Source organism: Trachurus japonicus, chromosome 24, assembly GCF_045865225.1.
Source record: "Trachurus japonicus isolate A0001 chromosome 24, Traja_1.0".
In the NCBI taxonomy this organism is placed as follows: domain Eukaryota; kingdom Metazoa; phylum Chordata; class Actinopteri; order Carangiformes; family Carangidae; genus Trachurus; species Trachurus japonicus.
In genome coordinates this window covers 23094433-23105938 of record NC_140930.1, presented here as the reverse complement: position 1 = coordinate 23105938, position 11506 = coordinate 23094433, and the positions used below count along the sequence as shown (strand labels likewise).

The window sequence follows — 11506 nt, the reverse complement described above, 5'->3', positions numbered from 1 at the left end:
GCCATATCTCTGAGTCATGGTAGTGTTCATTGTGTCATTTCTATACATTTTCACGGTAATAAGAAGGAAGTCAAGGGCGTGGCTGTGGCTCAGGAGACAGAATGGGTTTACCAATCAGAAGGTTGGTGGTCTGGTCCACGTTCCTCCTCTTGTGTATGTCAAAGTCTCCTTGCACCTCAAACCTCTGATGATATTCATGTGCTTTGGCCTTTGCAGTCTCTAGATCTTCACCAGATATTTCAAGGTTGGAAGATCATTTTAAAACAGGCTTTCTGAAGAGAAGGAAACTTGCACTAAGGTCCCAACACCCAGATAAAGTGATAGTTTTAATAAACAAGTTAAAGAGAAGACAGCATAAAGTCTGAGTTCAGGATAATTTTGTAGAGCAGGTAGTTTGATCTGTGTCTTCTGTTGTGAGGTTGGTTCATTACTGTAAGAGGGTGGGAGGCCCCAGGAGAGTGTAGGCCTAACATCTGGCCTGCCTGGATCCTCCCTTGCCAAAGTCTGGACCATAATACTGAAGTTCTATATCTGGGCAGATTCCAGCTGTTACCTGGCTGCTGTCTGATAGATTTTCTTTGTGTTTGTCAGAATTGTAACATCACATCACTTGAATACTTAGCCTACTTATGTCATTATTTAGTAGGCTATGTAAATCGATTTTGGGGAAATGGGGGAATGTTTTAGTCCTATAAAAGCTAAGACTCGGGCCCTGACATTCATCAGCATTATGAGAAAAGTATCTTTCACGTCAGACGGTCACATCGTGATAAATTACGTTTTTATCACGTGGTGTTATCTGGGTAAACGGACGCCACCCTGTGGTAAAAACCAACGTTTCTATATGAAACGCAGGACCTGATTCCGAATCCCGTCATTCTTCATCTGGAGCAGCGTCCAAGCCGCAGGTGTGACTGACCACACCGGCCCCCACAGCCCCGCTGACCGCTGACCGCTGCCCGCTGCCAGAGGAGCTGCACCACCGCCTGCAGCACGGACCCAGACAGCGTCCATTGCGCGTCTCTGTCGACCGCTGAGGAGAGCTGTCCCCCATCCTCTATTCCTCCAGTGCACACCTCGGATCAGAATGCACTGATCCCGGTGCAGTCTGAGGCAGGATGATTTCTGTCGTCTCCACAGTGGAGAGCGCTCCCAGAGGAACCGGTAGCCCTGCACCGAGCCTCTACAAGCGAATCAGGAAGGTGTTAACCAGGTATGGTGATGCTGAGCAGTTGTTTCCATTTTCTCCGCCGGTGGGGGAGGGTAAGTGCTTTTCCTTTTGTTTCATGTAGCCTTCAACCTGTAACATCAGAGTTGGTGCTGCAGCAGAAATGTTGTGCAACAGATGTCAACAGATCCATCCAACCACACAGCATCACCCCTGCATGAACATAACGTCGTGTGTGTCTGCTGAAGTGGGGGCATTCCTGAAGCCCTGGTACCAGGGCAGAACCTGGATGCGGCGCAGTAGGAGGAGGAGGAGGAGGCTGCCACGGACGGTTCACCAGGCTGCCCAGACTGCTGCACAATGTCCTATACCTCCATCCACTGGCCTCACTCACACGGTGTCTTCACACTCCCTCTGTATGCTCTCTCTCTCTCTCTCTCTCTCTCTCTCTCTCTCTCTCTCTCACTCACACACACACACACACACACACACACACACACACACACACACACACACACTCACACACTCTCCCTCTCACTCACTCAGGCACACATACAGCCCAGGGATGAAGGAACGGCAGATGGCAGGGGGAGTCCTCCCATATTGGCAGCACCCAGGGCCGTTGCTAGGAATTCTGGGCCCCCTGAAAGAATGACCCTGACTTTTCCACTTTTTTTCATAGACTACATCATTTTTTATTTAGCCTACTTTATTTTGATGCTAATGCAGCATTACTATGAGTATTAGTCAGGGTTTTATGCAGAATAAATCAGTCATACAAAGATTAGACTACTGGGGTGTTTTGTGGGCCCTACTGGGCGCTGGGCCCCTAGAATTATCATCACCTTTCTCCCCTATACAACGGCCCTGGGCAGCAGTACACACATGTGAAACTTGGGCTCGAGTCAGACAAGTTATAACAGTGTCAGTAGGCTAAATCAACTTATATTTTTATAAAGAGTGCAAGATGTGATATAATTATACAGCTGAGAAATACACTAAAAAAACGGTGAAAGCACTGGCAGCAAAGTTTCCAGATACCGTAGTACACTAAATAACTGTGTCACAGAATTACAATAACTGTAAAATTACAGAGTAGATTTTTACAGTCAAAATTAATTAAAATACATGTATCATACATGTGTCAAAAAAATCAGATAGGCCTACCTTTCAGATTAATCTCTGTAATTTCACAGTATACATTATTTACTTTTGGAAACAACCAAATCTATGTACAGTAATTTCATGTTAAAATACTATGTTTTTCCCCATGTACAATAACATAGTTATAACGCATAAAAACAAACTAGGTTAATAAAACTAAAAAAATTACAGTGTTAGTCTGTAATTTTAGAGAATTAGTAGGCTATATTAAAAACATCACCACTGGAACCACTGGAACTGGTAGACTACCTGTGTGTCTGTAGTTCTGTAGGCCAAAATCTACTCAGATATGATTTCAGACATAGCAAAACGAGGCCTACAGAAATCTGTACGCATATCAGACGAAAAGTGGGGGCAGAAGAGGAATGGGGGTCCTAAGAATATCTTGTCCCATCCCGCACCCAGGCAAGACAATCAACTAGCTTGATAGACAGTCCAGCCCACAGCCTTGCCTTGTAAATTATAACTTCTAATGTCAAATGTTTGTTTTTTTGTTTCTGTCGTCAAGTGATTTTATTTTCGTTATATGAAATAGAACATGAAAATCTAACTGTTTTTAAATGTTTGTTAATTGTTCTTTGATACTCAAAAAGAAGAATGCTTTGTGTTTCAATTTTATTTTGTGTATTTCGAAATTAAAATCCAATAAACCAATAATCTTTTGTTTTTTAATTCCCATTCATCAAAAGAAAATCCAATGACCAAAGAAGAAAACAAATGTTGCTTTCCTACCAGTTGAAATCCAGGTGAATAATGAAGAACACAAATCACTTTTTTGTTTGCAAAGGTAGTGTTGAGATTCACTACCCCAGTAAAAAAAGTTACCTCTTCACTGGCCTCTAACACTGCCTGAGTGCACATGTTTGTGTGTGTGTGTGAAGGAGAGAGAGGGAGTGAGAGAAAGGCTGCAGCTTAGCAGTTTCCTTTGTTGATTTGACTCAGGTGCTGCATCATGAAAGTATGACTGCATATGTTGCATTAAAATGTATTTTTCTAATTGATCGTGTTTCTCTCAGTCTTTTGTAATCTTTTTTGCACATGTTTATATTTTTGGAAAGTTATGCAGTGTGTAGTACGTCTATTCAGTCCTCTCAAAAAATGTTGGCTTACTGTAAAGCTGATGATGTTGTGTTCACTACTTTTCTCCACAAAGAACTGAATATTGCATTTGTGAAATGTACTTGTGTTTATTCGTCACATGACGGACATGAACTGACTGAAGCGGTGTGCTGCTGTTATGTTGCCTGATGATCATGATTTGACGTCACACTTCTGTCTGTGTGTCTGCAGGGACCTGCTGGTGACCCTGGCCCTGGGTCAGGTCCTGTCCTTGTTAATTTGTGCCATTAGTCTGATCAGCAAGTACCTGGCTGATGACTTCCATGCTCACACACCGGTATTCCAGGGCTTTCTCAACTACATCCTACTGTTTCTGGTCTACACCACCACCCTGGCAGTCCGGCAAGGTACGGAAATTTGTGTGTTTTTATAATGTAGTAAGTACACTAAAATGAGCTATCGCCAATTAAATGATGACATCACCAACATGCACACAAATTATTTTCATTGTAAGTTCCAGTGTGACATATGAGGTAAAACATTATAATATCATTAGTTATCTCTTCTTCTCTGCTTTACCTCAAAGAGGAACTATGCAGGATTTGTATCTTAACTATGCCCCTTTTTATCTTAATTAAACAGCTTTGGAGTAATTGTGATGATTTAATAAATGGCATGTTACTTGTTACAAAGGAGAATGGAGGCTCTCTGCCCTCTACGTAGTGTCTCTTGGCTGAAAACCAACCTTGCAAGATCAGTGCCACTGCCCCGGTGCTCCAGCTCTTGTCTCCGCGCACCGCAACTCAAACGCGCCCCATAACCTGTAATTTCTTGTTTATGAGACTACACAAATATGCACGTTGTAAAATCAGATATGATACATGTTATTGATTGCTTTCTAGCTGGCTTCGTTGTAAACAAATGCACATGGCCAGGAGGAGGGTTAGCAAAACAGCAGAAAAGCTACCAGACTTTAAGTGTCGATCCATCAGAAGATGTATTTGTGGTTTAAGAACCAACCAAGAACCATCTCAGTGTAGTGGAAGTCTAGCCAGAACAGGTCAATGACCTAGTCAAGAGGCTTTGAGCCTGTCTTCTCAGTTTTTTCTCAGTGATCCAGTAAAAATATGACAGATTTCAAGAAAACACCTCGATAAATCCTGCAAGGTTGGATGGTTGGTCTAGGTGAGTGGGATATGTCCTATTCCCCACTCACCACCAGGTCCACCAGGGGGGAAAATGATAGTTTTCATATGGTATCAATCCTTTGCACACGCTGACCACCTCACCTCTTATCCTTTTCTTCACAGCTTTGTATGCATCTGTGTCATTGTACCTGCCGCATGCTGGAGTTTGTCTCTGGGTAGAACTCTAAACTTTCACACACATTACCTGTGAGGACAGGATTGTGATGTATGAAATCTTTTCATTTCAACCTGGCGATGACCTTTACTGTGAGTGGTAGTGAGTGTGGAGCCCTGGTTAGTGGTTCCCTCAGTCTCACACTTGGGTAAACGTGTATAAATCATGAAAGATAATTCCAGGTCATCTGGTACTTGGGCCTGGTGCTGCCCTTTCTATGCAGTGGTTCACAGTCCCTCTCTTTGTCATATAGCATGATCTGCATCAGTGTAGAGAGAATATGAATCAACCTGAAGTTCAAATAAAAATAGCTATAAATCACATACAATCACAATTAAAATGTTTACATGTAAACTTCACATTGCAAGTTACCCATGCACTGTTGATGGGTTCTGTGTGTGTTCTCCTGTATGTCGACCAGGGGAGGGGAACCTGCTGGCAATGCTGAAGCAGCGCTGGTGGAAGTACATGATTCTGGGTCTGATAGACATCGAAGCCAACTACCTAGTCCTGAAGGCCTACCAGTACACTACACTCTCCAGTGTACAGGTTAGTACTGTGTGTGTGTGTGTGTGTGTGTGTGTGTGTGTGTGTGTGTGTGTGTGTGTGTGTGTGTGTGTGTGTGTGTGTGTGTGTGTGTGTGTGTGTGTGTGTGTGTGTGTGTGAGAGAGAGAGAGAGAGAGAGAGAGAGAGAGAGAGAGAGATGGGAAAAAGATGCTACTGAGTTTATCAAGCTGCAGCAGGCAATAAATGGGCCTATATGCCCAATTGAAGGGCTCGCAGGACACCAATCAAAGTGGTCACACACTTTTGTTCTGCAGGACTCTGTGTTCAGGCATTAATGTGGTCTTACACAGAGCAAATGGCAGCAGACCAGATTTACAACTTTGTATTGTCAATTGTCTTCACCAGAGGGAGCCAGAGACCATGTGATTGCAGATGCCATAGAAATTCACGCTGCAAGTGAACTTTATGCAAGTATGAAGATGTGGTCAGTGTTAGTGTGGGCGTTTCGCCATGTTTACAACAAGTAGTTCCTGTACTCAAAAGATCAAAATTCCTTTCGAATAGAAAATGCTCAGAACACAAATGAATGTTCCTTCGATGGGGATATCCCAATATATTTGGGTTAGAAAAGGAGTAACCCAGGGGTCATTTCCGGATTATGATCAGCAGTTTGTCAACAAGATGCTCTTGTGTTTTATATGCCTATTGATTTGTGTCCACCTACTACAAAGTAATCCCAATTCGAAGAGCCTTTACCAAGGGGTAGGTGGCACTATGGAGGTATTTAGTTAAGTTTAGTTTAGTTTAATATAGGACAGTGTAAAATACCATCGATCAATTGTAAAGCAACGAAAAGATGGTTGTACCAGACTTAGCATCAACAGCTAATTTCCATCTGTAGTCCCAACATAAAATTCACAAATACAGATCACAATAAAATACAGGAGGAGCTTGGAGCATAGGACGACATAGGTGAACACATAGCAATACACACACAAGTTGCACAGGTAGTCACATGGACAACATGGAGACAACACACAGAGAACACACAAAACACTAGAAGGTGGGCCAGTAGTAGCTTTTGGCATAAAGTGCGAGGCAAGAATGTACAGTTATCTTGAATAAAGTGCTGGTTTTCTTATTTGAGGTAGATAAAGTGCAGAATGCTCATAGCAGCAAGATTAGTAAAAACAAAAAAATGATAGTAATTAGCCTGACAAGCCAGACTATATCATTAAAATGTATATTTGCTGCCGCTAGGGTGCATCTAGATTTCTAGGCTAGATAGTAATAGAAATGTTAGCAATTATGAAAACGTAAAAAATATAATGAGAATGACATAGTTTATATAGCTAAGAAGACAACAGTTAATGGTAATACGAGATTTCTGAAATAATTACGTACCAACAATGGTAGTGTGACAGGTGTATCTGTAATGCTCAGGTAAACAGCTAGAAGAGAAGCACCAAAAGAAAAGTCATAATGATGATAAACAGAAAACCTGATGGCACCACCTATGGTGTTAACATTGATTTCTCAGGAGCCATTTCTTTGTAGCAAGGTAGAAGCTGCTATAGTTTTTGTTAGTTTTCAGGTTGTTTGGGAGTCTGTTCCAGTCACCAGTGGCCTTGATGGAAAAGGCAGATTGGCCAAAGGTTCGACTTTCTTAGTGGGATTTTGCAGTCTCCTCTCATGGCGGATCTTGTTTTTTGTTCCGAGCAGCCCTATTTGCCACACCCCTATTTGTGTAAGACCTCTATATACTCATGTTTGCTTTGTGTCTTTCTTTCAGTTGTTAGACTGCTTTGTCATCCCAGTAGTCCTGTTGCTGTCCTGGTTTTTCCTTTTGGTGAGGTACAAGGCTGCCCATTTTGTCGGAGCCGGACTGTGTTTGTTGGGGATTGGCTGCATGGTGGGAGCTGATATCCTACTCGGTCGGCAGCAAGGCTTAGGTGAGAAGGTGTATGCACATACACACTTTTTTTATGTTGTGTGTTAGTTGTGTTTGTAGATGATGTGTGTTTGTCCCCTGCTCATGTTTCCCTCCCTCTCTTTTCTCTCTGTAGGAGAGCAGAAGTTGTTTGGGGATCTCTTGGTTCTGGGAGGGGCAACACTGTATGGGATCTCCAACGTCTGTGAGGAGTTCATTGTGAAGAACTTGAGTCGGGTTGAGTTCCTCGGCATGATGGGACTCTTTGGATCCTTCTTCAGTGGCATCCAGTTGTGAGTCTGTCTGGGGGGAGAGACAAAGGCTTTTTTCTGTACCATACTAAAGTAACTGAAGGAATAAGTGCCTCAAGTTGGAGAGACTGAGGCATCACACTTTTTGCTTTCACTTCAATTTCTTGGTCTAAGAACATTGCAGTCACTCAATTTCCATTTTACTGTAATTTGAGTTATTACTTGTTGTGCCCAAATGGATGATCTTTAGATTTTGACTCATCATTGTAAGAATAAGAATAAGAATAAGAATTACTTAATTAACCCCAAAGGGAAATTCTACTGTTATGTAGCATTTTAAATTGTTAAGGGCAGAATGATCATTTGTGACAAGTTGCCCTGACGTGATAAACTCAATGAGTGCTGGTTGTTGCACTAATCAGAGTATAAAAAACAATAACAACTGAAAAAAATAAAAGTACCTATTTATATGTGTATACAGTATATAGCATTACCCAAAAATATATAATTAAATAAATCTTGAAATATTAATTAATCAAACTACAGAGATGAACAAATCAAATACTAAAAAAGTATTTAGTCAAGAAAAACAATACACAGTAAAAACTTCACATTACAGGTTCTTCAGATGATCACAACACCTCTTGTTCTGCTGAAAATGGAAGCCTCAAGCTTGTTAAATCAAATAAGCAAGACTTGCTTGATCTTTGCAGGGCCATCATAGAACACAAGGAGCTGCTGAAGGTGTCCTGGGACTGGCAGATAGGTGAGAATCAGACTGCACACACACACGCACACACACAACCTGGCTATATTGTTTACATATGAAATACTCTGCTCACTCTGTGTGTCGGCAGGTCTGCTCTACATTGGCTCCAGTGCCTTTCTGTTCGCCCTGTACAGCTTCATGCCGGTGGTGATGAAAAGAACGAGTGCCACCTCAGTCAACCTCTCTCTCCTCACAGCTGACCTGTACAGCCTCTTCTGTGGCCTCCTCCTCTTTCACTACAAGGTAACAGACCATTGCAGCGATGCACTGATGTGGTAACATGCAGGGTCAACATTGAGCCAGATGTGTGTTGGCTCCAGGTGTAGACAAGGAAGAAGAATGTGTCAACTTGATCTTGATCTTTTTTTTAATTGTCCATGGTAAGTCACACACAGGTTGTTTTTGACTGAAGTAAAACCTGCGACAGACAAATAAGAATCATCTTTATTATTATATCTGATCAGTAAATGACCAGTGTGGAGGATTTAGTGGCATCTAGTGGTGAGTTTGATTACAGACTGCAGCCCTACCCCTTGGCTGTAACCTTAAACTTAATTAAACATTAAAAAGAAATACGTTTTTCACATAGGGCCAGGTAGGTTTGGATAGCTTTTTTAAAAGCTATCCAAACAGGCAGACAGCCGTCGGTGACAAACCAGATGTCATTTTAGTCACAGAAGTCGAGAGAAAGCCGGTAAAACGTGGGTCAGGTAAACGATACAACATCGCCATGACAACATATTGTCACGTGTATTATTTTGCCTGTTGTCCGTCTGCCGTCTGCCCAATTTCACGTGAATGCAGCATGAAAAGTATGATTGAGTTGCTTGTGTTTTAGTAAAACGGCAACGCTAGATGGGAGTAATTCCTACACAATGTACCTTTAATTCATTCATAGCCTAATTTGTTTGTGTTAGAAAAGACCAAATAGCCTTATTTTCAGATGATTCTATAAGATCAAAAGTTAATGATGAATGCTATAATCCTCCTAAAGCCTCCAGATGCTTCCACACTATTTAGGATATGAAGCAGCAGAGGTGTACTACTCATTCTGTCTCTGTGTTGCAGTTCTCTGGCCTCTATCTATTGTCATTTTCCATCATAATCTTGGGCCTGGTGGTTTACTCCTCGTCAACCACCTATGTGGCGCAGGATCCGCGGGTGTATAAGCAGTTCAGGAACACGGGCATCCAGCCGGCCACCGACCCACACCTGCTTAGTCCTGGAGTCCTGGAGCCCTCCGTCACCTTCACCAGCCTGGGCCCTGAACCCGGGGACCAGCTTCCTGTGCGTGTAGCCTAAGTTGTCTGGGAGGTCTGGCAGGGTTTTAGTCTGTCCGCCAGGTGGATCAGTGTGTTTGTTGCAGTCTCCATGCTCAGCACAGAGAAATAGTGGTGCCTGTGCCCACCCAGTCCCCTAAACAGTGCAGCTGTGGATCACCGTGCTCTACTGAGGGAGGCTCCACATGCTTGGTGACTGAGTTACAACAAATTCATGTACTTGTATTTGTACTTGGTGAATGAATGACCAGAATGTAAAGAGCTCAATTGAAAGTGTTGCATTTACTGCCATCAAAAACTGTGAGTAGACAGTAGTGACTGTAAATGATCATTCATGTAAATAGATGACGTCATTGTACTTTATTTCCTGCTTTCTTTTTTATATATCAGGAATGTTTGTGCTTATTCCCTGTGGATATGATAAAACTGAATTCAATTCATTTACTGTTTTAATTTCTGTTCTTATCTACAGTGTATCTAACACTGCATGAAAAGTGGGATTTTCGACAGTTAGCGGCACTGTAGATTGTCGTGGAAGTTCAGGTTTGCGACTGCATATGACAATTTGCAGGAAACACCCACAACTGTCGGGAATTGTCGTGAATTGTCAGAAATTGCCGTGGGCTTTGCTGGGCAGTTTTCCCCCCATCACCCCCCTCTCCCTAATTCAAGGGAAGGCTTTAACATGTAAATGATCATCAGTTATAACTTCATGTGTTCAAAATGAACTACACCTGTAGTCAGAAGTGAGACAAGATGACTTAACGTAGTGATGTATGGATATATGTTTTGGATATTTTGTAGGTTGGTGCAGAAATAGCAAGACCGCATCTAAAGTTTGACTGCATCAGCATTTACAGTATGAAGATTTCTTTAAAACAGCATTTAGAGAAACACACAAGTGAACAAGTGCATTTTTATATGAATTGCCACTTGCATCCACCAGGTGAAATCAGACAAAGAACTTCAATAATGTTGGTCAGGTGATGAAATGTGTCTTGCAGAGAAACATGTTGACTTTGACTTACAGTACACCATGGCAGTGATGAATAGCTGATCAGAATACTCCTTACAATTAAACGCATGCAACAGTAATTTTTCTGCATTAGGGAAACACATTCTGGCACTGTGTCTGCGATGACTAACAGATCAAAACATCAATTCTGCACTCAGAGGCACAGAACGGTCATTGTCAGCTCTCATCCAGCAGAGAAACACATTCTGACAAGTTTCAATCTTACACAGTGCCAGTGATGAATAATAGATCCGAATATTTGTTCCTGCGCTCAGTAGGAGAGAAACTTTCTCTGAGGCAGGTACACTGCCTACAAGAAGTATTCACCCCCCTTGAAACCCAAAACTCTGAGTATCTCAGAGTAGATCAAGTCAGAGTTCAGGATTAGACTCAGAGTTTGTTGAACCTGCTTTGTGAAACAGAGCCCTCTCTTTACCTGAGTGTCCAAAAGGCTGAAGGTCAGATGACGCAACCACAAAGTCGCTCATCGACCTCCGACCTAGGGTGTCCTGGTGCCATGTGCACTGATGGACACCCTTATACTTGAACATGGTGTTTGTTATGGACAAACTGTGACTATAGCACAGAAGTCCTGTGGGCAAAGACGTGAACGTCCCTGTTTTCATGCTTGTCATGGGCGGCTTTTTGTAAACCTATTAAAAATATGTCTTTTTTTTTGACAGGGCCAATTTAGCAGCTAAGGTTGTTGACATTACATTATTTCACTTTATAATGCCCTTCTAAAAAAAAAAAAAAATCTAAAATACTGATTGACCTAATTTCAATAGGTAATAAATATTAATATGTAATATTAATGTTTTGGTTTCTCTTCAAGTATAAACATGTTCAAAATTCAAATGTGCCCTGTGCAAATGTGGCCATAAAGCACCCACTTCTTCTTATCCACCGCTTGGCGGCAGCAGAGCAATAGGGAAGGGAGAGCAGCATTTACAGATTGCAGTTTGTCTTTTAATTTACTCCATCACAGCTAAACCTGAATT

General features: G+C 42.0%; 1 protein-coding gene across 1 annotated transcript; it reads left to right on the top strand.

Annotated features, from left to right (window-relative positions):
- The first annotated feature begins 1016 nt into the window (after window positions 1-1016).
- slc35f1 (solute carrier family 35 member F1) lies at window positions 1017-9966 on the top strand. The gene is made up of 8 exons (XM_085770379.1): window positions 1017-1213; window positions 3623-3798; window positions 5175-5302; window positions 7053-7212; window positions 7327-7483; window positions 8155-8207; window positions 8299-8453; window positions 9279-9966. The coding sequence occupies exons 1-8, from the start codon at window positions 1119-1121 to the stop codon at window positions 9510-9512; spliced, it is 1158 nt and encodes a 385-aa protein (XP_085626505.1). The 5' UTR covers window positions 1017-1118; the 3' UTR covers window positions 9513-9966.
- Window positions 9967-11506: the final 1540 nt, after the last annotated feature.